Here is a 27,999-nt window from a genome sequence, read left to right on the forward strand (position 1 = left end):
TAGGGTTATGTAGATGAGACTCAACTAACACAAGCAATGCATAGCTCCAGATTACTCCTCGCCTCCTCTCAGATGGCTGGAAGACTTCTGCTGAGTTTCCTTTCAGTTTTTAAAGAACCTCAAGCTTGGCCTTATCTTTGTACCAGGAATTTAAAACCCAAACCAGCTTCATAACCCATGGTTTGAAGTTGGCTTGTTATAGAAAAAAATCTTACTGGTGTTTGCTTTAAACCAGGGGTCAGCAAGCTAGGGCACATGGGTCAGAAGAAGTCCGCAGAGGTTGTTTGACCGGCCCATGAGCCACCTCTGAACTTAGTTGCCAGTTCACACGCTGTGCTAAACCGGCGCAGCGCGGGGACTCGCTTATGCAGCACTGAAAATCACGTTTTCACATGCGCAGATGCTGAAAATCACATCTGCACAGATGCAGACGCCGAAAATTGCATCTGTGCACGCACAGACACCAAAAATTGTGGGCAAAAGCGATCCAACCAAGGAGGGATCTCCGTGGGACCGAACCGGCCCAGGCAAGATAAACCTTGCTGACCCTTGCTTTAAACCTTGGAACCAAACATGACACCAATAAAAAGAAAAACAAAACTCGGCAGAAATCCTCCTCCTGAAGGAGGCAACACACAAGCCCAATGCTTTGCTTGAGCTCATCCATGTAGCGCCACCAAACCATGGTAACATGAGAATGCAGCCACTGCTGCTGGACTCCTGCAATGGTGGAAATGCTGTCTTTCAAAGAAGTTGACCATCTATTCCTGATTTTCTCACTGAGGATGCACAGTATCATGCAGAAAGCTACTGATGGCTACTAGCCATGATGACTATGCTCTGCTTCCATGGTTGGAGGCAGTTGCTGGAAACAGCAGGAGGGGAGAGTGCTTTCGTGCTTGGATCCTGCTTGCGGGTTTCCCATAGGCATCTGGTTGGCCGCTGTGGGAACAGGATGCTGGACCAGATGGGCCGCTGGCCATATTTGAGCATGCTCTTCTTATGTTCATATGAATACTGCCACTTTCAACCACATTTAACATGGGGATGGCAAACAGCAGTACACGGCTATAACACATCCAAGATCAATATCAAAATATGACCTGGAACATAGGAAAGTACCTGACAGAGAGTTCATTGATTCATCTAGCTCAGTACTGCCTAGTTTACAATGATGGGCAGTGACTCTCCAGGGTTCAAGGCAAGAGCCATTTTCCATTCTTACCAAAGATGCTGGAGATTGGACTGGGATCTTTTGCATGTGACAAACATGCTGTGTTTGAAATTTCCATTGTTCTAGGTGCATTTTGCGACAGGGAATTTCATTAGCGCACACAGTTTCTGAGCTCTGGGCGCAGTACTGCGCCTAAGATATCAGATTAAAACTGCGGAGTGGAAAGAAAAAAGTGTTCCTAGACATTCCGTTGTAGTGCCCATAACCTAGGTCTAAGGTGCTATTTAGCTCCTAGCTTTCATATCTCAGTTTCTAACACTGCAAACATGTTCCATCACTGAGCCAATGGGATATGTTGTTCCCTATAGCAAATGATAAAGGAACGTAAATAAGTACCTGAGGAGTATTTCTAAACTTTCTGGGCAGATAGCATGCAGTATCTGGGGCCTTGTGACACTTCGAAGTATTTTTTTTTAAATGAAGAGCAGCATACACCAGACAGGAAGTCATGAAGAGTTCCTGAATCAAAGGCTTAAACGCTAAAACGAAAGTAACAACCAGGTAACCAGACATAAAAAGGTAATTTGCTTATGATACACAGGCCAATGAGTTGTGCTATATTCGCCACTCAAGTACAAGGTAAGACAGGGATCCCACTAATATTTAAGAGCATCTGAATTTACAATTCAGCAATTGTACAAGCAAATTGTTCAAGCCCTCTGAACAAATTCTCTTCTTAAAGTTGTACACTAAAATGTGGAAAAATTTGAGCTCTTAAATAATTTTTTTAAAAAACTTTGTCATAGAATCAGAAATCCCAAGTGCCAAAACATCCACAAACAAGAGTGTGTGGTGCAACCAATGAGTTGGACCAAGAAATCTGCCTTATACAGAGTCAGGCCACGGGTCTGTCTAGCTCAGTATTGTCTACACTAACTGGCAGCAGCTCTCCAGGGAGTGTTTCCCAACTGTATCTAGAGACTGCTCCTGGGGACCTTCTGCGTGGAAACATACGCTCAAGTTACATATTCTCAGCCTCAGTTCCCATCCCTAAACAGGGAATTCTGGCATACTACTCAGTAATGTTGAAGACAAACAACACCGGTTTTGTAAATTAAAAAGTGCTCATTTTAAAAATGTAGCAATTTGGGCTTCCTTTGCATTTGGTTCCATATTTGTGACCTTTTGGCATTCTGAGACAAATATGTGCTTGAAACCCTGAGGACTAGGAACACAATTTAAAAAAGAAATCAAGTAAGCTGGGAGCTTTCTAACAAGACCTCCTGCCAGCTAATGGAGCCATTTCAGGAATCACCAGAGATACCTCAGAACATTCTTTTTTAAAAAAAATTAAACAAGAGTACTTCTGCTCCCCCCACTCGTCAAAGTTTTCTACTATGCCAAGGAGGAAATGGGCGATGAAATGTTTGAAGATTATTCAGTGACACCAAAATAAACCCCAGGCACCTCTGTTTTGCTGGCCGGGCTGTAGTGCACATGCCATCAATAAAAATAGCTGAGGTATAAAAGGAACCATTAATAGCAGGACTGCCCAGACACACACATTAGACGGCTCCAGCTTCTTGATTTAGAGACCTGTGTACAAGATTCCAGGGTTCATTCAAGTTTTTCACCCAGCAAGTCTGTATTCTACAATTCTGCCCAGGAGTATTGACTCCTGAGACCCCCAATTTCAATTGATTGTCAATTTTAACGCTTTTGCAAACAAACAAAAGCAGCAAGTTTATAGTCCTCAATGTTGCAGAGATACCTGAAAACAAAGAGTGTCAACCCCAGCCCCCAACCCCCCCCGCAATGTTCAGAAGCAGTGTTTCTGTGCCCATTGCTACCTGTCCCCACCATTTATGACATGCAGGTGTGCCCCCACCTCTCCAAACACCACTATGGTCCCTGTCCACTTGTTTACACCCCTCTTTTGCCACGGGAATATTCACTAGTGTGTCAAAACTTGCAAGTCACACTCCAAATTTCAGGTTCTGAATAAAGCACTGTAAAATTGGCATGTTTTCTTGAACGGGAAAAGAAAGAAAACAAAGCCAAGTTGGATACATGTTCACTACTCCTCAAAGGGCTGCATAACCGTGCTTAAACAAATGACTTTCCCAGCAGAAAACCTGCCTCCAAGTGCAAATAGCCGATCCAAAAAAATAAACGCAAGAGAGGGAGAAAAAGATGACTCTGTTTTTACTGGGCTTTCAAGTAAAAGCTTCAAATATCACTTATGGGAAGGTAAAGAGTTCCAACCAAACAACAGGAGTTAACATGATTTAAACAACAATTTAAAGAGAGAGAGGAAGAGAAACAGAACCACAAAGCCTGTCTCTCCATCAAGCCTGGGTAATCATCACCATCATCAACAACTGTGCTCTCCCCCCAATGAACAGAGGCTGGAGGCTCCCAAGGCACCTCCCTGCTTTCCCCCAAAGGCTCTCAAGAGTAGTTATGAGAGTGACAAGCGCAGCTTAAGATGCCACACATACACACACACACCCCACCCAGAACACCGGGATTGTGGTTGGCTGCTCAGCTCCCTCCCCCTCCTGCCCGGTACTCACTAGCCCATTAATTCTCTTCCATATCGCAGCCGTCATAGGGAGCTGTTAGACAGGCTAGCTGCCACTTCTCATGGGCCAGCAATTCCTGTTTGTCCTACTCCTTGCAAGGGAACTGAAAGGTTACTTCCCTGTGTATGGCACTAGCCCCGCCTCTTCCTCCCTCCCAGACTAGCGGGAGGGAGGAGGGAGGGAGGTGCAGGGTGGATGGGGAGGGGAGAGATTTGTTGGCATTTTAGAGAAAGCTTCCTGCTGTTTGGCAGCACACATCTAACTCAGATGTGCCGTGAGATATCTGGGGAACATACAGAAAGCTACACACAGGAAAACCTGAAACCCCATAACAGTTATCTCCCCTCTGCACTCCAACCGCCCCCCACACACACACACACGGGAGGGGGGAAGGGGAAACTGGCTTGCTTCCAGAAACTTAATATACCTTGACACAAGTAATTCAGCGAGACGAAGACGCAGCTGGGAAATATCATGAGAAGGAGAGAGTTGATATTGCAGCGGTAAAACAGGATGCAGGAGAAGTTTAGCAGGGCCGGGAGTGCCACAGAAAAACAATTGTGCGAAGGAGGGGAAGTAATAGCAGAGTATTTTTTCAAAGGGGAGAAAAACAAGCAGGTGTGGGGGGGGGGGAAATCAAAGGCTGTGGAAAGGTTCACTGGGACAAAATTCATTGCACTTTTATGGAGAGGCGAACAGGGAAAGTGCAAACTGGTTATTCTTAACATGATCTCCAAGCAGCTTTTGCTGTCATTGACCATGTTATCCTTCTGAGTCGACTTAGTGGGATGGGTACTGGAGGCACTGTTCTATGGTGCTTCAGATTCTATATCCAGGCTTGGTTTCAGGTATTACCACTGAGTGATTTTCTCCCCGCCCGCCCCCCGGGGTGCCACAGGGTGGCATCTTGTCCCAAATCTACATGAAGCCTTTGGAAGTGGTCATCAGGAAATCTGGGGCGAGGTGTGAACACCTGGCTGATAATACTCAGCTCTGCAACATCTGGATCAGTAGAGGCCACGCAAGCTCTGAATCAGAATGGAGGGTCACTTTTCAGGGGTGTTGTAAGAATTACAACATTAGTGTATATATGTGGAGCAATAACAAAATTAAAAAGCACATTGTAAACAAACTAAGGTTTTCTCCTCATCTATTCCACATGTGTGAATAGCCCACCATAAGTAATAGGTTGCTTCCCACATTGTCCTTGACTGCAACAATCAACCCCACTTTGAGGTGGGTAGCCAGATAGCAGGAGCAGGATTATTACAACAGCCGATCTAAAAACCAAATGTGGCTCAAGTTAAAAAGATGCAATTAAAAAAAGAGGGGGGGGGGGAAATAGGTCATAAAGGTCTTCTCAAGTGAGGGAAGCCTACCTCCCTTGCTAACAGCATTCCAGGAAGCTGAAAAAAAATACACTTGTTTCAGTGCTGCATAAACTAGCATTGTTTCTATTTTGAATTGCAATTTTAATTATTGTTTCAGGTTTTATTTGTAACCCAAAAGAGGGGAGTGAGGAAGGAGGTGCCAAGACTGAAATCTATATAGAAATGTAGATAAAGCCACTCGCCTGTGGTAAGTAAAAATTGCCCCCAGGGGAGAGGGAGGAAAGTTTAAAATCAGGTGAGAATCGATTTACCCCACTTTTCCTGCATAGCTTACCTACCCATGCAGACCCATTATTTCTTTTCCTATTATGAATTTATGAAGAAGATTGTATTCCTCATGCACTGAAACTGGGGTTTCCCCCTGGTCTGTTTTACTAAGCCATCTTTGTCTTGAGGTAGCCTTCTTCTCATATAATCGTAGAGTTCTAGGGACCCCTAGCCCACCCTCCTGCAATGCAGGAATCTTTCTGCCCAACATAGAGCTCGAACCCACAACCCTGAGATTTAGAGTCTCATGCTCTACCAACTGAGCTAAAATCTATCTTTCATTATAGGAAAGCAAATAAAAAGACATGAAAAAAATAAAAAAATAAAAATGGCCAGTGTCATTTATATCCTCTCCTCAAGATTCAAAATAAATTTAAAGCAAATGACAATGTCTACAATTCCTGAGAAGTTAGAAAACATTCTGGCCGCCTTCTCTAGCATTTCCATACAGTTAAAATGGAGTCCAGTATGTAACAAAAGGCTCTCAGTTTCCTAAAGGATTCTTTTCCTGTTTTTAATCTGTCACATAATCTTTTCTAGCAAGTCATCTGTATATTAATTCCCACAGCCATGGGGCACCTCCATTACAGGTAGCTTACACCCACTTCCTAGCCTCTTTATATGGAGCACCATAATGTGAATGATATTTAAGGGAGGGGTAGTGAAAAAGAAACAACTGCCATAGGGCAACAGACTTTGCCAGATCTCCCCCAACCCCTGCACCCGCCATGCTACTTTTGCTGGATTGGAGAGAGCTGGTTAAAGAGCTGTATAATCCAAGCCTAGAAGCCAGAGAAAAGAGCATTCTTTACAGATCAGCTTAAACAGCTGGCAGCAGGGGGAAGGGTTGGGACCTAAAGAAAAGATTGCAGGCGAGTGGGGTGGGTTTGCATGGCTCCAATTTAATTCCACTAAAGTTCCGGATGGTGGGAAAGAGCTCTCTGCATCCACAGAGGCTGTGTCAGTGACTTGCTACAGACACAAATCAAACTTATTTATTCATCTGATATTTTTATACACTGCCCCTTTCAGCAAATCTTCCAGGACAGCATGCAAAAGCAAGTCAAAAATACTAAATAAAAATTTATATTAAATTGTAGTGTGTCTAAATAACAACCTAAAAAGTCTGTGAGATTTATCTTTTTTAAATCCGTGCCTGATACCAAAAGACAATAATGCTGGTGCCAGGAATGCCTCTTCAGGGAGGGAATTCCATAAGCCAGGTTCTGTTTATTTTATTTTAACAACAATAATTCTTATTATTCATTTCCATACCACTTTATATTTTTAGGAAAAAATCTGAAAGTGGTTTACAACACATTAAAACATCAAATAAAACAATCCAGAATAAAACATTACTGAAGAAAGTCAAACATAAACTATACATTTAAAGCAACATAACCAACAGGAAACAAACATTTCAAAATAAAACATTATAGAGAAGTCAACGCAGCAAAGTTAACAACAAAAAACCCCTAAAACATTTCAAAAGGAAACATTACCAGACGAAGACAAATATAAAATGAACAGTTAAAACAGCATAATTAACAAGAGAATAAAATATTATTATAAGCATAGAACACAGACTTTATTCCACTTTTCACCACATCAGGGTCTTAAAGCAGCTTCTAGGCCCCCATCCTTGAGAAGCCAACCTTGCCCATAGTTTGCAGACAGAACAGGAGGACCTCTGCAAGACATATGGGGTAAGGAGGTGGGAGGTGGTAGGTGTGGGTGTGTTCATAAACCCCAATATCTGCACACTTTCAAAGGAAACAGAGGCTGGGCAACCAAGTCTCCTGGACTGTAATGCAGCAACTGGAAGAAGATGAAGCAAGACAGTTTGACACTCTTCCTTGGTCCAGACACACCAAACAAAACATGAGGAGAGGCTGGAAAAGTATTTTTCCAACCTATCAAAATCAAGTCACTTTAGGATCTTGTGCATCTGAGCATCCAGGATGGTTACTGGAAGGGAGCATGAGGGAAGGGTCCTGCCTCTGCTTGTACATTTTGTTTTGGAGGGTGTTGTGTTTTGACACACCTCCTTAGACGTAAGTTTCTGCAGGTATTCCATGAGGTCCCCCTCTCCCTCCAGCTGGAAACCATCCCTTAACCATGCTTGTTTCAATACAGGGCCTTTAAGAACACCTGGAAGTGGAGGATAAAGTGGATCCAAATACGGAAGCCTTTGGCAAAGATCCTGGTGGGTGGATGCAGACACTTAGGTCTGTTGCTGGCCAGTCTTCAAAGCCTGTACCATGTAATGTGACACTGAACTCTGTGCCCTCTGCCTGTCGTCTTGTTTTGTATAAAGGGCTCAGCTGCACTTCCACTCCATTTCTGTCCTTTCCCTACCCCAACCAAGGAGAGAAAAAGGTCTCCAAATCAAGCAGGGAGAACATGCTGCTATGGTTCTCTTCCAAACAACAAAAATAACACCCAAAACTATTTAGAAGCATCGGTCACATTGCCCCTCCTTCAGGAACCCTGAGTGAAAAGTTTCAACTCCCAGCTAGACAGCTGCTAACTAGAAAGGGGGGGAAATCACTACTTTTGAAGAAAGAGAGATGTGGGTGGGGTGGCGGTACAGAAAGAGACCAAATAAGTAATTGGTGAAGGGGAAATTTCAAGCTGCCCATCCAAGCATGCAAACAAAGTCGTAGGCTAAGGAAATACCTTCAAAACTGAGCCATGTCGTGTTAATCTCTGCTGATGGATCTAGATGGCTCAGGGCAAACAGGTAGCACAAATAACAAGGATTTTTTAAAAAGCAGGACGAAAGCACCCAATGGCTGGACTGACAGACAAGTTTTGAGATGTGTTCTCTCTTTATCAAAGGAAATTCTGCCACTGCTTCTAACATTTCCTAAAGAGCTAACTCACTCTATTCAAGGTGCAAGCAGCAGAAAGAGCACTAAATTTGGGTTCAGATCCATAGTCAGCCATAAAGCTCACTGGGTGACTTTGGGCCAGTCACTATCTCTCAACCCAGCCTACCTCAGAGGGCAAGAGCAGTATGCCACCCAGAGATCCTTCAAAAGAAAGTCAAAACAAAAACGGTAATATATAATAAATGGAAGTAGTGCTCAGCTTCAAAGGAGCTGAAGCTTCTGAGAAGCCCTACCATCTGCCCAGGGATTTTTAAAAAATGAAGGTGTTTGCACAGTTCTCTGGAAGCAGCAGCTGCAACTGGCAACCCTCGTTTTGTACAAAGTCACGTTGCAGGATGCAAGAAAGGAGGGGGGTTGAAAGTCTGGTTACATCTACATTCTGTCCCCATTTTTAAGAGCACAGAGGGTTGGTTATTACTAGGGCTATCAGTCAATTAAGTTTCTTCTTTGTATTTTAGATTGGGAGAGAGCCCTGGCAATTAATTAATTGGTAATTAGTCAACCAACCAACTGATACTAATATGATCAATCCTTTAAAATCTGCATTTGAGGAAAAAGTAGTTCCGAGGGAAATTGTATGCCTTCTTGAGGCAGCCAACTCCAACTTGGTACCCTACATATGTTTAAGACAAATTTCACCATCCCCAACCACTGGCCAAACTACATGTAAATGATCAGTGGAGTGGAGGGTACCAGGCTGGAGCAGGCTGTTTCAAGTTGATGCACTCATACGTCCTAGCCCACATCACTGTAGAGAAGGCAACAGAGAATAAAAAATGAAGAATCTTTCTAAGATGGTCTGTGCTATCTGCAGCTTTTCGAAGTACATATATTAAAAAATCTGCAAACCAGTTAACTAGGGCTCCTTTTTAGTAGCCATAAAAGATAATAATAGGAAAACAACTTGTGTGACCTGTGAGATGGTTTTCCATCTAAACCAGTATTACCTGCTCTGACTGGCAAAGGCTCTCCAGGGTCTCAGGAAGAAGGGTCTTTCCCATCACCTACTACCTGAATTTATTTTAACTACAGATGCTAGATTCCCCACCGAGAAAGGGGGCCTAATTTTATCTGCAGGAACCTCCAGAAGAATTTAGTTAACAAGTGTAGTAGCACAGGCCTGCACAGGTTTGGTACAGAGCCATTGTGTGCATGACTTGGTCATTGCCTGTACTACCTACTCTATCTGGTAGGGGCTCTCCAGAGTTCCAGTCCTGTCTGGAGATGCCAGATTGAAACTGGGGCCATCTGCATGCAAAGGAAATAATTGTACAGACATCCCCCATTTACACTGGAGTTACATTCACCAGCACCACACATTCTGCGTATATTTGAAATGCCACTGAAAAAGCCTGCAAGCACCCCCATTCCGCCCTACCCCCTTTGCGACGTGTGCACACATTGAACATGCATAAAGGGGGGTTTGCCTGTACTACCAAGTCAGAGGTGGGCAACCTTTCAGTCCTGCTTGCAGTTCAGATTCTGTTTTCATTATTCCACTGGATTTCTTCATTGGCCAGTTATGAATGACCACCTGCAGAACATCTGGGGACCTCTTTTTAGAAGAATCATCACTGAAATTTGAACTTTCTCCCTCATTCGCTACCTTTCAAAGTGGGTTTATTAATTCATCGTTTGCTGCCTTTTCCTCTCGTCTGCGCTGTAGAGCAGGAAACTTGGGAGTGATGACCTAAAGCATCTGGAGTTCCATCGAAAGATGCCAGATTGGGGCTTAAACAAATTAGATCAGGTGATGGGCTGAGATCATTTCCTTGGATGGTAGCAAGTGGGTTATCAGCATACTAATCCACTACCAGGAGGCTTGAATCTGAAAGGGTTGAGAATGGAAAACAACTCCCAAAAATCCATTTCTTGAGCATTCATTTTGGTGTAAAAGCAGGTTTCTAGGGTCCGATCTTGATAGATGTAATTTAACTGTTTGGTTACTGAATCTGATAGGGTCTCAGCAAATGCAGACCTATTCCCATCTTGATGTACCTTCAAACCACCACTAACTTCAGTTTCTTTGCTGGTAGGTCTTATCTGCAGGGCTACAGTCAGAATTCCTGTCTTCACTAACACAGCCAGTGCACCAATGACGGCATTCAAACCCAAAATTTCCTTTTCCAATGTGTCGATTCTGCTAAAGATTCCCTCTGCTGTTTGTTTAGACAGGAGACATTGGTGGCGTAAAAGTTCCCACAGTGAAGGAGTTTCAGTCTCTGTTGTGGTAGAGTCTGTTATGCCAAGATTGTTATTACGCTTAGTTGAGCTTTCATTATATGGAGGAAGCTGAGGTTACCTTGGAGCATATATATCAGCACCTAGCAAGCCCAGATCAGTTGAACAGTTAGCTAAGCTTTCATTAGGAGTATGTAGCAAAATCTCTTACCTGGGATAAGGCTTCTCCAGTCCCATACTTGCACACTCACAATGTAAAGTTCCAGGGCTCTCCATGTAAGATATATCAATTTAATCTTCCTGCAAGCGCTTTAAAGTTACATCTGCATCCCATGTGGGGCACAATATTATGATGGTGGATTAGGAGAAATTGTGGAAAAAAGGAATTAAATTTACAGCATGTAATATATTAAGAGAAAATTTGATGAAAATGATGTACAGATGGTTAGCAAAAATGTATCATACTCATGATAATAAATGCTGGAAATGTAAGAAAAAAGAAGGAACCTTTTACCACATGTGGTGGATGTGCCCCAAGGTAAAAGACTTCTGGGAAAGGATTTATAATGAACTGAAAAAAGTGTTGAAAAACACATCTATTAAGAAACCAGAAGCCTTTTTACTTGGTATAGTGTGTGGGTGTGTGTGGGTGTGAAAACCCCAGAAAGGATGTTACTTTTTTTCTGTATGCCACAACAGCTGCGAGAATATTACTAGCGAAGAATGGGAAGAAACAAGATTTAACAACCATCAAAGAATGGCAGATGAAGATGATGGACTATGTGGAACTTGCCGAACAGACTGGGAGAATATCTGAATATCTGAAAAAATATGTTAATATTTAAATAGTAGAATAGCTTTGGAAGTGGATATAGGCTGTAGGGTTAGAAGTAGAAGATATAAGACAAGAATTTGTTTGCATTGTTTGTTTTTTCTTTTTGTGTTGTTTAGTTGTGTTATAAAATGAATTTTAAAAAATGGGGGGGGGGAATAAAGTTACATCTGCATCCCTTGCTGAGTCACAATAGTGCAGCATAGATTCCTGGACTAAATTTGGCAATGGACACTTCTGGAGTTCTGAAGTACTACAGGTCTGTACACATGTAATAACCATGTTAAAACTACAGAGTATCTTTTGGTCAAGATGGTATTTTAAGCATTTATCAGTTTAAAACTCTGAGCCAAAAGAGCTGCTCTCCAATCTCCTATCCTGCAATTAAAATAAATGGCTTTTAAGTTCACATAGAAGTAAAACAGATATGCTTCTTGACTGTATGTGGCAACCAACATCAACTGCTAGGTCCACTGACTTTAACACTTTGAAATTATTCAAGATAAAGCAAATTAAAACTAGAACAGACCCTGGAACTCAAGGACAAAGCAGCCTCAATTGTTGCCATCTTCATCTGGAAGTCCAGAAAGTATTTCAAATAGGAGTGCCACCCAACCACTTTTGCTTCCAACAGCAGCAGCAGCAGCAGCAGAGGCAGCAGCAGCAGCAGCTCCCTTCCTTAAGTTGCTCTTCTCAGGTCCCATCCCACTCTAGTGGGCGGGGGTGGGGTGGGGATAGGAAATGTGCGCACTCAAGAGTAATAATTCACATGCTGCCCTGTCTGAGGCTGCCTGCAAGAACACCAATGTGCGTTATTTGGGGGAGTGGTTGATTAGTCTAGCAGGAAATTGGTCACCCACAGAAGGAAAGTGCTCCTCTCCACTTCAGCTAGCATTCAGTTGAAACTAAATCCCAGGGATTGTGGGGTCTCTCCCCTACCAGAGGTGCTAAACTAACACAGCAAAGCTAGGAAGACTGTATTAGCACCAATTACCACTGTTGAGGGTATGCAGACCTACTGCGGCTCTTGCATTTCACGGCCTTTGTGGCCTTGCTGGTTACAATTTCCCCCCTCTCTACAGACAAGTTTTCCTCTCTCTCTTTCAACTAAGGATAACAGGTCATGCATCAGATCAGGGGTCAGCAAACTTTTTCAGCAGGGGTCCTGTCCACTGTCCCTCAGACCTTGCGGGGGGCCGGACTATATTTTTTTTTGGGGGGGGGGAGATGAACGAATTCCTATGCCCCACAAACAACCCAGAGATGCATTTTAAATAAAATCACATTCTACTCATGTAAAAACATAATGATTCCCAGACCATCCATGGGCCGGATTTAGAAGGCAATTGGGCCGGATAGAGCCCCCGGGCCTTAGTTTGCCTACCCATGCATCAGATGAAATGGGCTCCAGTCCATGAAAGTTTCTGCTACAGTACATTTCTATGGTGCCAAAGGACTTGTGGTAGTTTCTATATGAACTCGAGCAATCATATGCCCCTGTACCAGTAGTGGGGAACCTGTAGCACACCAGATATTGTTAGACGTCAACTCACATCAACCCATGACAGAATGGCTAATGGTCAGAGATAATGGTAGCAGCAGTGCACAACATTGTAGAGGGCCACAGATCCCCTGTCCCTGCTCTATTATTCAGGCATGCCCCAAACACACAGGCCTATCAATTTCCCATGCCATCAACAGAAACCACAATGCAATATTTGACTCCACACACATACTTTAAAAAGTTTGAGAGAGGTCTATCATTCCTGCCAGGGGGCAAGAGTTGTCCTTTTTTATACTTGTTTCTGGATGAACATGTTTATAAGGGTTTGCTTTACTGCATTCCCCCCCCTATATAAATATAGTTTTATATGATCAATAAGCTATTTGGGATTTTATATATTTGTAAGTCGCTTTGATATTTTTTCGTAGAAAGCAGTGAATAAATAAATGTAATAAATAAAAATTACTGCTGCACTGGGGTGGGGGTGGGCAGCCACAAATATTTTGGAGTGAGCCCTGTGTGTTATATTTGCTTAAATTCACTTTAAACAAATCTGATAACTGCTTAGCCTATCCTTAAGATTCCTCCATGATAACAACCAAAAAGAACTGTTCACAGTTACTTGAGAATGATTCATGTATGCTAATATTTGCAAACATAAGCAGCCGACCCATCACGTGCATCCTTAAACCATGGGGCAGGAGCAGGGGAGACTGCAGCACACCTAGAGAGGAGCACTGTGGCAGGTTTCGTCTTTCTCCATTCAGAGTTGACCTTGAATGTGGATTTTTAAAACCTACCAACACAAAATTAGGAGACTCTGAATGCTGTTACACCAACAGTCCTGTAACTTTGTCAAAAAGGAGGACATAAGCCTACCATGCTACTTAAAAAAGAGAGTGAATCACCCCCAAAGCAGACAAACCTTCTTTTGCCTTCACCTTCTATCAACTGGTTCCACAACAGGAGCCTTAACAGAGCAAGCGCCACACTGTATTCTACTTTGTGGCCGCTTATAGCAGGGGTCAGCAAACTTACCGCGCCTCGGGCCAGTGTCTCCAGCGCCGATCACGCAGTGGGCCGGAGGGCGGGGGAGCACATGCCCACGTGTGTGCACACGTTATTTCTGGCGCACTTCTGGGTTGCAGGAGCACCGGAAATAGCTTGTGCGCATGTGCACGGGCCTCCTCAGACCCAGATGTGCACTGGACATAACGCTTCCGCATGCACATAAGCTATTTCCGGTGCTCCTCCAACCTGGAAGTGGGCAGCCGCACAGCGCAGTGCTGGTAAGAGCAGGTGGCGGCAGCAGGCAGCAGGGGTTGCCGCTGGCCAGATAAATAAGTCCCTCGGGCCTTATCCAGCCCACGGACCTTAGTTTGGGGACCCCTGGCTTATAGCCTGCACTGTTCTCTGCCTGTGTTTAGAGCATAAGTGGGATATCTCAGGCCTACGTAGGCCAAATGCAACCTCTCAAGCCTCTCTTTACCCAGTGCTCAGAACTCTCCCCAGGCCATGTTCCCTCTTTCCCAGCCACACCCCACACCACCCCTGCTTCACACCCCAAGTCATAGAATCATGGAACTGCAGAGTTGGAAGGGACCATCTAGTCCAACCCCTTGCAATGAAAGAATATGCAGCTGTCCCATACCGGGATTGAACCTGAAACCTTGGTGTTATCAGCACCACGCTCTAACTCACTGAGCTATCCAGTGTGAAAAGGAACTCTGATTGTTCCTTTAGGTTGTTTGCATGGATTGACAGACACGTGTGAAGGAGGGGGGGCAGAGGTAAAACTGTCCACTAAGCAAAAGTAAGAATTGCCTTGGTTGCTCCAACAATTTTTGCCCCTGGCTCCACCTACCACTGGCTTGTGGCCCTTGAAAGTTTGCTCAGAGGAGAATGTGGCCCTCTGGCTGAAAGACATCCCTCACCCCTGGAATAAAGGATTAGCCTTGGCTCAGTAGACAAGTGACAGAACTATGGTGGGTGTGTAGAGGAGGGGAGAGAATGGCTGCATATGGAGATGCTACGTGTTCTAAAAAGTGGTTCAAATACTTATTTTGAATGGAACTAGTGGTACACTTGCTGAGAAATGTTGGCCAGCACTGATTTAAAAGGATTGTGTTTCTTTGTTTCATAGCTTCTCCAGAAAAAAAACACAAGTCTCTCTGGTACAGTATTATGAAATCAACGCTGTAAAGTAATTGACCATATATAACCAGCCTGTTGGCCAAGTCTCCTCCCCCCACAACTCTTTTTGGACCAGTTAAATAGTAAACCTCCTGAAAAAAATCTTTTGTAAATATCCGCTCAACTCCCTCTGAACCTACGGTTCTTTTGAGCATCTGTCTCCCCGCTGCCCCCCTTTCCGTTGTTGCTTAATCGGTTCCACTACAATGTCCCACTGTCCGGCACACAATGGAGTCAGCCCAAACAGTAGCTAAAGAGTTTGCTGCTCTATTTGACGCAAGCTCTGGTTTCCAGTGGACTGTGAAGCTACTCTTTTTTTTGGCGGGGGGTGGGGAGTGGGGGACACAGCCACGGCAATATAAGCTTCCAAAATGCTGAACAGGAAAAGCAGAAGAGCTCCACATGCTCAAGTTAATAGGAGTTTACTGAACATGTAATGGTCAATGGGGTGGGGGAGAGAGACAGCTTATTTAAAATATTTCTCTCTCATCTTTCCAGGAGGAACAGGACTGCTCATAGTCAACCTCAGCACAATCCATCATGGTAAAGTTACACTTTCAGGGGTAGCCAATGTGGTTCCCTTCAAATGTTGCTACACTACAACTTCCATGGTCCCCAACAACTAGCCGTGCTGGCTGGGGCTGATGGGAGTTGGAGCGCAATTACACCTGGAGGAAACCACTTTGGCTACTCTTGTACTTATAATAATATAAGAAGGGTCTTTATACAAAGTCAGTCCAGAGGTCCTCTAGTCAAACACTGCTTCTTCTGATTGAAAGTGGCTTTCCAGTGTTTCAGGAACATAAAGGCCTTTCCCAGCCTTACCATCTTTTAACTGGACTAAGCCTGTGATACAGGGTGGAAATCTCCACCCCAATAAAACGTTCCACTTCATAGTTCAGTAGTAGCAATGAATGGGTGTCAACTGTGAATATAGTATTAGGAAAGTCTTGCAGTTTCAAAACTGCAATTGTTTTTCAGTGGTTAACTCTCGGAAGTATGCAAGTCAGCATATTATGCATTATTTGGGTTGATAAAACGTATTCAGCACCTCTGTCTTTTTTTGTAAATGTAAATGTTAATGTTACAGAAATTCATGTCATTGTCTTTATACTTTTAAAAGTATCCCAATAAAAATGACCACATAGCATTACACTTCGACTTCATTAGGAGTGCTTTTATTTCCACCCCTCCAATATTTCAGGTCAAATGTGGTACTGTATACTGGAATAAAAACTGTCATGTATACTATATGATGTACCTTGCAGATGCACTCTTGTGCTGGCTGAGGCTGGTGGGAGCTGGAGGGCTGAGTCTTTAATCTCTCTAGTGAAGACAGTTTCAGAACTAGAAAACAAGAACTGGTCTCCTGATTCAGTAGAAGGCAGTGTCATATGCTCATATCCAAAAGGCAGAATGGCACCTCCCCTCTGGGCCTTCACACCATTTCAAACAACACTGTATTTTAAGTCCCTCCTGCTCACTAAGGCCAAAGACACTACTGTGACAACAAGGCAGAGGCATAGCTAGTCAGATGGTTTAACGCTACCAAGGAATGAGCTTCAAGAGCAATTGCTTCTGCAGTTAAAGAAAGAAACTTGACAGGGAACAGGTTATTAGGACAGTCATAAACTGAAGCAACAGACCACAAGAGGTTTCCTTTCCTCAGTTTATTTGCTAAGGGAGGGCCAGCCCAGAGCCTAATCAATTAGTATCCATCTCTCTATCTGACTTTATCAGAGTAATTAAGGTAAAGATTCCCCCCTCCTGCCGCCACCTCCTGGGGAATTCATATTGCACTGAAGTACTGCTAAGCAGAGCCTGTTACAGGAAGCGTTCATAATCAACATCTAATGGGCCATCTCACAGGAACATAGGGAGCTGCTTTACACTGTCAGAGGCTTAGCCTATCTTAGCTCAGTACTGTCCACACCAGGGGCCAGCAACTTTTTTCAGCCTTGGGCCAGTCCACCCTCCCTCAGACCATGTGGTGGGCTGGACTACCTGGGGGGGGGGATGAACAAATTCCTATGCCCCACAAATAACCCAGAGATGCATTTTAAATAGAAGCACACATTCTACTCATGTAAAAACACACTGATTCCCGGATTGTCCACGGGCCGGATTGAGAAGGCGATTGGGCCGCATCCAGCCCCTGGGACTTACATTGTCTACCCCTGGTCTACACTGACTAGTGGTGGTTCGCTAGGAATTCAGGCAGGGACTTCTCCTAGTCTCACATGGAGATGCCATCAGGCATTAATCAGGGGCTTTGTGCATGGAAAAAGGATGCTCTACCAGTGAGCTGCAGCCCTTCCTTAAAGGGAAGTTGGAACCAGAAAAAATTGCTAAGCTAACTGGATGAAGCTCAGGTGCTTGGTTTTTTTCTTCTCAACCCTTTGCTGCTATTTGTGGAGGCAAGATTTCTTCTTTAAAAAAAATACATTGCCAGTAGCAGATAGTCATAGGTAGCCCTTCCTAAACCTGCCATGTAACACACCATAAATTATCTCTAGAGCCAACAGGCACCTCCAGATTGATGCAGAAGTACTTTTCAAAGCAACAGAGCTGCCCCTGGTTTGCACGGCCCTTCAGAATATTGCTAGCAAGCTAGCAGAATGCATGTGGTAGTTCTGGGGGTTGAAAGAAGCAGTTGGAGGAGGCTGAAGGCACAGAAGCTGTACTGGCTCCATTCCCCAAACCAGCTGACCTTCCTCCTTCCAGGTTCCCAAGTCTTAGGGGAGGAACAAAAGCATTAACACAGGCAGAAAGCATAGCTAGAAGTGAGAGGCAAAACTGGAGGAAGAGAAGGGGCTAAAGGCAGGCAAGATCCAGAGGCCAGATGTGAAGCAGATTCTGTTCGACTTCCAAGGTACGACTGTATAAGAATAGCATACTAATTAATTTAAAAGTTCTGAGTGCTGACAAAACATCTTTTTCAATGCCTGGGTGTCTCAAATGGGTGGGGCTGCTGGCTCAGGAAGCCACATAACCTCACTTTGGGTCGACATGAAGAGTATCCTTGTAGCAATAAAGGAAACTGTATGTTGAAAGGGGATGTTGCTTAGCTTTTGCTAAAGCTCTTGTACCAATGCTATATTTGGATTTCTTCACACCTCTAGGATCTCTCAAATCTGAAGCTGGTTTTTTTGTACCAAGTTGGCATTTCTCTTAAACATTTATATACAACCATAGAGACGAATGGGACCTTGTAGGCCATTAAATCTAACACGGTTTCACGCAGGAAATCCAGGAGACAACAAAAGGACATTCATCCTTTAGCTGAGCCCACCCACCCCTGTAGGGAATCATTGTCAAACTGCTTTTACCATGAATAATGTTCTCTTAATATTCAATCAAAATATACCCTCCTGCAACTTAAGCCTATTACATCTAGCCCTGTTTTCTGGAGCAGCAAGAACAAATCTTTTGCCCTCTTATACATGACAACCCTTCAGCTATTTGAATAATACAATCATTTCCCAACCCACTCAGTTAGACTCTGGGGGGAACGTATAGATCTTGAAAGATATTAAGATGCCATCCTATGTAATTCATAAACCCTACCAGATAAGGGTATTTCAGTGACCCTGTAGGTCATTTTACCACCAGTGGTCACCAGTCTATGCCTGCTTAAAAGTCAAGTCTTTGCCACTTGTCAAAAGGAAGCAGTGAAGAAGCTTAGCATGCTTCTCCAGCCTGGCTACTGCACAAAGGTGAACATGTACATATAGTGAACCAACAACTTTTGCTTCTGGCTCTACCTCACCACTGTCGTATGGTGCCCCCAGGTTGTCCTGAAGGGAATGCAGCCTTTAGACTCCATCCTAAACCACCTAAACAATGGGAAATTACTTCCTGTAGTGAATAGTCAGCTTTAGTCTCATCTTACATAGAGATAGTACAGTTTGGCTTAAGTAAGAGGCAGAAAGGCACCGTGGACACATTTCATGTCAGAAGATGTGCAGGTGAAAGAATCCCTGCTTGGCATTTGCTGTGATGTTGGTTTATGAATTGATGTCACTTCACAAGAAAGATTGTGTGAGTGAAACAAACTCTGCTGGTCTGTTTATAAGGGCTGCTCTTCTGTCAGTATCTCAACATTTATAGTCAGGCCAGGAAGAGCCAACCAGATACAGACAGCGCCATGAAGAAGTCCTAACACTATTCATTCATTCAATTTATACCCCATCCTTCCTCCCCAAAGTAGTCCAGGGTGGCATCTTCTCCCATTCCCTTTGAAGCCTCAAGAGGCTCACCAGCATACAGACTCAGTTTAAGTTGCCGCTGATCCTGGTACAACTTTTGCCTGAACTCTGTTCACTGTACAGGATTCTACATCATCTCAGTTTGGGCAGTGTCTATGGCTCAGTGGTAGAGTATCTGCTTGCATTCAGAAGGATCCAAGTTCAATCCCCAGAATCTTCAGCTAAATGAATCAGGTAGCAGGTGTTGAGAAAGAACTTTCTCTGCCTGAGATGTTAGAGAGTTACAACCAGTCAGTATGGACCAGGGACAGCCAACCTAGTGCCCCTTCCAGATGTTACTGGACTGCCAACTCCCACCAGCCCCCAGTAACTATGGCCAATGGGTATGGGCTGATGAGATAGTCCAGCAATGTCTGGAGAGTACCAAGTCAGCGACCCTTGTGACTAATCTCTGGCATGCCAGTTGTTGCTGATCTACAGGCAATCCTCAACCTGCTCTATGGTAGCTTCCTGTCTCCTATGCATTCTCAAAAACGCATCTCTTTCCCACATCTACTGAAGACACTACTGGAAAGATGTGGTTCACCAGTCTAAAATAAAATTTCTGTTAACATGCCAGTTCCGGCAAAAAGCCCTTTAGGTCTTACAGCAACAACATTCAGTTATCCAAGAAGTGCAAGATGACCAGAAAGAAAAATCGGAAAGAGTTAAAAGAAAGTGAGTCATATCACTCTAAGTTTGCCAAGCAGAGGTTAAGTGCGGGGGGGGGGGGAGCGCAACATGAATTGCTGCTCCCCACTTAAATGCTTAAAATTTTTCTGGCTTTAAACAAATTGAGTACTGTAATGCCACTGATGAGTAAACTGTCCATCCAGAGCCAGAGCAGGTGAACCATTGGATCTGGGAAGGGAATTTGCCGACAGAGGTATTCAAGACCCAGGCGGCTGTTCACCTAAGTAAAGTGGTGCCCCACAAGACGAATGCCTCGCAAGCTGAAAAACTCGCTAGACGAAAGGGTTTTCCGTTTTTCGATGCGCTTCGCAAGACGAATTTCCCTATGGGCTTGCTTCGCAAGACAAAAACGTCTTGTGAGTCTTGAGATTTTTTTCGCTTCCCCCCCTTTTTCTAAGCCGCTAAGCCACTAATAGCCTTTTAGCCGCTAAGCCTTTAATAAACGTTAAGCCGCTAATAGCGCTAATCCACTAAGCCGCTAATAGGGTTGCTTCGCAAGACGAAAAAACTGCGGAACGGATTATTTTCGTCTTGCGAGGCACCACTGTACGTATCAGCAGGCATTTGACATGCTTTTCCAACCTCCACATCAAACCAAGACACACATACCCCAAGCAGACCCTCTGCTAACCCCCTTCCACCTTAGACACTGACATATCCCCTCAACAGAACTAAAGTGGTACCTCGGGTTAAGAACTTAATTCGTTCTGGAGGTCTGTTCTTAACCTGAAACTGTTCTTAACCTGAGGTACCACTTTAGCTAATGGAGCCTCCCACTGCCACTGCCGCACCACCGCCACGCAATTTCTGTTCTCATCCTGAAGCAAAGTTCTTAACCCGAGGTACTATTTCTGGGTTAGTGGGAGTCTGTAACCTGAAGCGTCTGTAACAGAACATGCAGAGAGAAGGAGTCTGTTCAACTCAAGGAATAGTTTAGTAAAATGAGCCGAAAGGCTCAACCAATGAGTATGACCACATCCTATACATACAGCACTGGGGGAGTGCATGGAGGTGAACTGTGACAGCTCTTCAGATATTCAAAGACCTTTTTGTGTCTCCCTTTTATCTCTTCTCCATGTTAAAAAAATCCCAGCTCCCCACTCCCCACTACTGTTCCTCACAGGATGTTTCCAGGTGCTTCACCATCCTAGTTGCCCTCCTCTGGCTCCTGTTTGTGCAATCTCTCTTTTGACACTGGCAAACATTTAGAATTACACTCTGAAGAGAGCTGGTGTGGCATAGTGGCTTAGAGAACTAGCTGTAAACAGAGAAGGTCACCAGCTCAAATGTCATCTCTGCCAAGGACTTACCATGTGGTCTTAGGCAAGCCACCTCTTACCTGCCCTGAAACTGCAGAATGGGGAATAATACTAATCTATCTTAAATAGTCATGATAAGGAATAAACATAATAGCAGGTAAAGTGCTTCTGAACACTTAATATGTTATACACATGCTCAGTATTACCTTGCATATAATCCTGACATGAGAAGCAAAAGGGTTAGCTGTTTTAGGCGGGGGGTCCACAAAAATGTGGCAAGTTGGAAAACTGTAAAACTTACCACATTCTTGTGATTTCTTTAGTTGGCCCTAATAAAGGTGCTGCCCAACAGTGGACTATGGAATCCTGACACGGAAGCTGACTTTAGGATTAAAGTGAATTATTCCTCAATACAGGTATATATATATTTGTAGAAGAAATGAATTGGAACCAAAAAAAAATCATCAAACCAATGAAAAAAGTAAGGGTAAAGGTACCCCTGATCGTTAGGTCCAGTCGCAGACGACACTGGGGTTGCACGCTCATCTCGATCTATAGGCCGAGGGAGCCGCCGTTTGTCCGCAGACAGCTTCTGGGTCACGTGGCCCACGTGACTAAGCTGCTTCTGGCGAACCAGAGCAGCGCACGGAAATGCCGTTTACCTTCCCGCTGGAGTGGTACCTATTTATCTACTTGCACTTAACATGCTTTTGAACTGCTTGGCGGGCAGGAGCTGGGACCGAACAACAGGCACTCACCCCGTTGCGGGGATTCGAAATGCTGACCTTCCAATCGGCAAGCCCTAGGCTCTGTGGTTTAGACCACAGCACCACCCGCATCCCTTTCCAAACCAATGTAAGAGACGGTAATTACTTTTACATAAAATACAACAAACCAAATGCCTGACAGATACAGTATGATCGCAACTTACATGCGGTTAACTTGTGCAATTTCAACCATGTGCATTTGAAGGCCAGCTGGTTGAAACTGCACAAATTAAATGCACGCAAGGTAGAGACATTAAGAGCTCTTTTTGCATCAGGTTTTCCTAGCACAGATAGAGCTTTAAAGCTCTCTGGCTTACTTACTGGGCAAGGCCTGCTCAGTGCATGTGCTCCAGAAATATAAGGATGCATACACAGGGGTGGTTCGAGTATATGCACCAGAATGTAACACCCACACAAGATGTGATCATACCGTATTGTAAATGTTCAATCCTCTCTGTATATAGATGAGGGCACTGGGGCTCAATGTAAATTGAATAAGAGATTTAAAAAACAAACTACACTAGCCACTGTTCCAATCTGGAATAAGATTCTTTACTACAAGAATGCTGAATCAAATTAATGACCAACAATCACAACAACTGAACCAAAGAGCATCCAGTCTGAATTTATTTTCTGCCAAGGGTGACCTTAGGCAAATTACTATCTCAACTCCCCATTTGAAACAACACCTGACCTGCCTTACAAGGCTGTTGCAAGTGGCTGAGTGGCCACAATTTTAAATATCCCACAGTGCACCAGAGCACCCAAAGTTGTATTGCTCTGGGGAACTGAAGGAAATTGGTGGCTGCTCAGTTCCAAAACAGGTGTCAGCACCTGTGAGCCCTAGGAACTGCCCAAGGCCAAAACCAGCACTATTCAAAAAGATGCCATATAAATGATAATTATTATTCACTACAACCCAACCCAATGGCAATTCAACAAACACCATTCACCATTTTCCTTTCTTATTCTCAGTCTGAGAGAACACCTGGTGGCTTAAACGTACAGTAAATAAAAATTGAGGAGTAACAGCCCTCAAACCATTCACCTTACTGTCCACAGGTCAAAGTGGACCACTAGGGGTGGGGAAACTTGCTGGATCCAATTCCTTGTTTAACTTAAATGAAAGTTGCTCTTGTTTTTCAAATACATAAGAAACTGCCTTGTGCTAAAGCTAGACCATTAGTATACCCAGTTCAGTAGTGTCTACACTGACTGGCAGCAACTCTCCAAGGTTTCAGGCAGGAATTAATTCCCAGCCTTACTTGGAGATGCCAGGGAATGAATAATTCTACTACACATATATATATTTTTAAATTGTTGGCTGCCATGTAGGATCAACATGGGTTAAAAAACAAACAGTAATAATTTCTACAATCTTCTTGTGCAGCAGCAAGCCTAATTATACCAGGTTGACTGCAATTTTGACTACTGCATGAACACATAGACACTATGGCGCAGGCCCCATCTCCAGCCACCTTACTTCTTAGGTGCGGCAGTTAGTAGTATTAAAGCAGAACCTATAACCTGGAGGCTTATCTCCAGGCAGTAACTAATTTCCACATTGCAAAGAAAATGAGCTTTAATATTCAGAAAATTGAAGTAGTCTTAAGACAGCAACAGAGCCTGCTGCAATCCATTGTACCTGAAGGCACGTGAATTCAAACACATGCCCTGGAAAAAAAGTCAGCAGCTAGGGAAAACGAGTTTGCCGAACTGTAACTGTAACAGAACATTGTGTGCTCTGAGTAAACCTTATGACGGATAATGTACAGAGGAGATTTCAGGATGGAAAGCCAGAGAAAGAAAGAAAGAAAGAAAGAGAGAACATTCAAGTCTCCCATTCAGGTAGTTTTAATTAAAAGTAGATTTATGCACAGAGGGAACTTTGACGCCGCTCTGCTCTCCTAACCCAGGTCCAGGATTGCTTAATGAGCATTTTTTTCCCTCTGTGCATTTTGCACATTTGATTTTTTTTTTTTTAAGGCACTATCGGAAGGGTAGCATTCATTCTTTTAATACATCTCTATCTACAAGTATAACACTGATCATTCCAGGTCACAGAGAACACCCCCCCCCCCAATCCACATTTCCTGCAAACTGCCTCCTGATTTGCAATGCTAGCTACAGAGCTTCTAATGGGCAATATAAGCACAGCCACACTGCTCTGCCTGTGTGGTGAAGGTAGGGGGAGCAAAGTACTCGCCAGCTTACTACATTACTGGGGCCAAAAGTTGGGGTGTTTCTCCACACACTTAGAAATGTCAAATGGTATGTTCTTTTAAAAATAACCAAGTAATCGTGTCTCCTCCACCTCCTGAGAGCACCAGCTGGGAAGCCAATCAGACCAGAAGTTAGGAACATAATGAATCAGACCACTGCTCCTTCTAGCTTAGTATGGTCTGCACTTACTGGCAGCCGCTCTTTTGGATTTCAGTCAGTGATCTGTCTCTCGCCAGTGAGATGTGAGGACTGAACCTGGGACCTTCTGCATGGAATGCAGCCGCTCTACCACGGGGCTACAGTCCTTTCTCTTGACTGAACTGCTGAACCTTACTTCAGTACTAGCGATGGGACAGTGTTGGGGACAGCAGGCTAGCTAACAGAATGTGGGGCAGGCCAGATGGCATGCACAGCTCTGCCCACTAACATCTGAGTAGCAACCTCAGCATCTTCCAAGCCTGAGGCAGCTGCTTCCCTATGCCAGTGGTAGGGCTGGCCCTGTGGAATGGTATCAGACCCCTTCTTTGCAAGTGTTTACCTTCTCCTCCCCCAAATTAAATTACCTGAAGACCTCTGCTGATAGAAACACTGGTCAGTGGAATACTGAGGGACCCAGTTGTACTTCTTTCCAAAACACACTGAGTAGCTCCAATACTACTGCAGACTACATGGCTTCAAGACACAAAGCTCAACCAAAGCTGAAAAACTGGTCCCAAGTGCCACGTTAGCTATGGCAGAGAGAGAAGGCTTCTGTTCAGATCTTTGCCATTTAGACAATGTCCAGGAAATGCATAGATCATGGAGAAGCTGCTATTTTGGAATTTGCCAGAAGGCCCAGGCAGCTATAATACAAGAGTCAGCATTAAAGATGACAGAGAGAGATTAACCAAAAGATCCATGTAAGTTCAGCATCCTGATTCCTACAGTGGCTGACCAGGTGCTTCCAGAAAGTTTTGTTTGAGATGTTTATTATACCTGTATGAAGTTAAAAAACTTGCTTAATGTTTATTTGCACTTGGCATCCATTTGTTGTTACGAATGAACTTACGAAACAGAAAATTTCACATAGAAAAACTACGCACTGAAAAAAATAATCTGGAAACGCTTCTACCCCGTATCACTGCCAATGACCCTTGAATCTGTGGCTGAGGTGAGATTTGAACCTCATTTGTGACTTAAGCTCCTATGCCACACCAGCAAAGCACATTTGGTTTGTAACCCTACATTTCTTTTTAAAAAAAGTTACACCAGCAGGGGCAGATGCTAGGAATTTACAGCAACAAATAAATCGGATAAAAATGCAGCAAACTATTACACACCACGGATGCAAGAGAGGAGATTCCTCCACCCGCGAATGAGGTTTTAAGACTATGTGTGCTCTAGTCTAAGCAACTAAATTTGCAAAGCTGCATAGCATGTGCCTTGGATACTGGGTAATAAAGGATAACAAAATGTACTGTTACAGCCCAAGCTTTCCACTGGGTATTAACTACAGTCTCTACTTGTTACAGAAAGTTCACCATCTATCAAGTGTAGCTTGCAAGACTGGCATACAGTATGTGTGTTTTTTTTTAAATCTCAATCTCTCCCGGAGCACCACAGAAAAAGAAAGAGAACACCAATCATTATCAGATCTGGCTTGACCAGTTTGGCAAGCGAGAAAACTTTGCCCTCCTCCTCCTTCTCCACCCTCCCAATGGAAAGCAAAAGGCTGGGTTAAAAACCCTCTTCTTAGACAGGCTGAATAAATGTGCTGCCAGAATACACATGATATCCAGTCACTGCATCTCACCCACCGCACTTGCACAAGGGTCCTCAAGAAGCAGGAATAAAAAGAAAAAGGTGGGAGGAAGGGACACAAAAACAGCTGGCTGCAAAGTGATGCATAAGTCACCCCTACTGGTATTGGCCTCCACAGATTTCCAATATGAATTGTTGGAGCAATGCGGGGGGGGGGGGGAGACAGAAATAACAAACAGAAGGACAGAGAGATCCAACCACAAATGCCGAAACTCAAAAGCTGAGATGCTTCAAGAGAAATATCCTGCTGTGGTTATGTATATGGGAGCCTGTGCTCCTAGACAGCAAGTGCAAACTGTCTCCATGTAAATCCTCACTTTGCTGCCTCTGAGTTCATGACCCCTTTCTCCCTTTTTGGCCTTGTCAGTCATTCAGACATTCAATTTCTAGGCTGGGAACTTGGATTAGGCCTGTTCAACCAGCACAACCCTTAGCTAGGAAGCCTGGATCCAAACAAAAGCATTCCCCTTTCAACCGTTTTCTAAATTCGGTTTGACCCCCATCAAAAAAGATGGGAGCCAAGAATGGTGTTCTTCAGCAACAAAGGGCTGTGTCATCCCCCACATGCTGCCTCTTCCGTAAGTTATACCTTCCCCGTGTCCCTTGGAAACAGCCCTCATGCCACACTGACAAGCTCTCACCAAGAAAGGGATGGGGCCCAGACCAGCAGCACAGTGGGACTGATGGAACAACTGTGAGGGTCCAGCTGAAAAGGGGAGCAGAAGCTCTCTAGCCATGCTGCTAGGTTTCAGCAGCCAGGAGATGGAGCCAGCCACACAAGGTAGCACACAGACCTGTTTATCGGAAATGTTTTGGACACATCAAAAGCAACAGGATAATTGAGTGGATCAGCTCTCCCCTGGGGACAGGATTTCCAATAAAAAGGGAGTTTTGTATGATTAGATTATATAATAACAGGGTTTAAGTTGTGTGTATACAAGCATTCAATCAAGGCAAGGCCAACGGGTGGGGTGGGGGAAATCTCCCCTCACGTTACTTTTAAAGGAGATGCTTGAATACTTAAGATTTACCAAAGAAAGATCTGCAAAAAGCAACAGAAATGTATTATAATGTTAAAACCAGGGTGGAAAGGGGGACAGGGAGAAAAGAGCAGCACACTTCTCAGGAAACAAAAAACAAAAAAATCAAAATTTCAGTTACTCAGTTAAGAAGGTGCAGCTGCCACAGGTAACCTGAGTCATATGGGCTCTCCCCCCTCTGCTTTCAACTAGTTTAAGCTGAAACTACAGAGGAAAGAATAGGGTGAAGGGAGGAGGGGAGAGAACTACTTTGATTCAGTCATGCTTAAATGTTGACTGAATTTGGTTATTTTGCTAAATAGTTGTTCTTGCTTTATAAACCAAGGTGGAGGATGTGCTTTCCTTTCTCTGGACCCACATTTGTTTAAAAAAAAAACCCCCACTGATGAGACCAAAGCTAGAAGGGCTCAAAAGAAAAGGTACCAGGCACCAGATTCAAACCTTCTTTTTCTTTTCTTGCTTTTTTTCTCTTCCTCTGCCACCCCTAAGATAAAGGATGCTGGAGATATATTTAGTCCACTGTTATACTTGTCTCATTTCCATGCTAGCTGTCCTTTTCAGGCCCTGTTGCTAAGACACATGCATGCGCTTGCAGAGAAAGCAAGAAAGAGGAGAGCCCCAAAGACTCGAGTTAGAGGCTTCCCACCCCCTCCCCTCTGTAACACATAGGGTGGGCAACCACTCTCCCCTGGGAAAATAAGGAAAAGCACAATCAAATGGAAGGCAGCTGTGGGAGCCAAAACTGAGGAGGGGGCACAACTGCTGACCCGCAGGGCCTGAGGAGACTCACCGGAGGAGGAGAGGACAGCAAAGCCAGTGGGTGAAGGCTCATTGAGAAGGAATTCAAGGCCTGCCAGGCCTCTCTCCTGCAGCTGGTGTTTTCAAGTAACCACCCCTACCTACCCTTGCTACCTTTCCCCTGTAATCTGTTAAGCACGTCACAAGGTGC

The 27,999-nt window shown here is 44.1% G+C and overlaps 1 protein-coding gene across 13 annotated transcripts in view; it reads right to left on the reverse strand.

Annotated features, from left to right (window-relative positions):
• MARK2 (microtubule affinity regulating kinase 2) overlaps positions 1 to 27,999 on the reverse strand; it is a 111,553-nt gene that overhangs the window by 75,181 nt on the left and 8,373 nt on the right. The window contains exon 1 of one of the 13 annotated variants that reach the window (XM_081891428.1): positions 27,841 to 27,995. The exons of 11 other annotated variants lie outside the window; for them this stretch is intronic. In XM_081891428.1, the coding sequence (XP_081747554.1) occupies positions 27,841 to 27,882 (42 nt within the window). In that variant the 5' untranslated portion in view covers positions 27,883 to 27,995. Of the gene's footprint in view, positions 1 to 3,750; positions 3,895 to 27,840; positions 27,996 to 27,999 lie in introns of those variants that run through there. One more of the 13 variants, XM_081891429.1, reaches the window with a different exon arrangement.

The sequence above is a fragment of the Podarcis melisellensis genome (genome assembly GCF_964234715.1).
Source record: "Podarcis melisellensis genome assembly, chromosome: 16".
Taxonomy (NCBI): Eukaryota; Metazoa; Chordata; class Lepidosauria; order Squamata; family Lacertidae; genus Podarcis; species Podarcis melisellensis.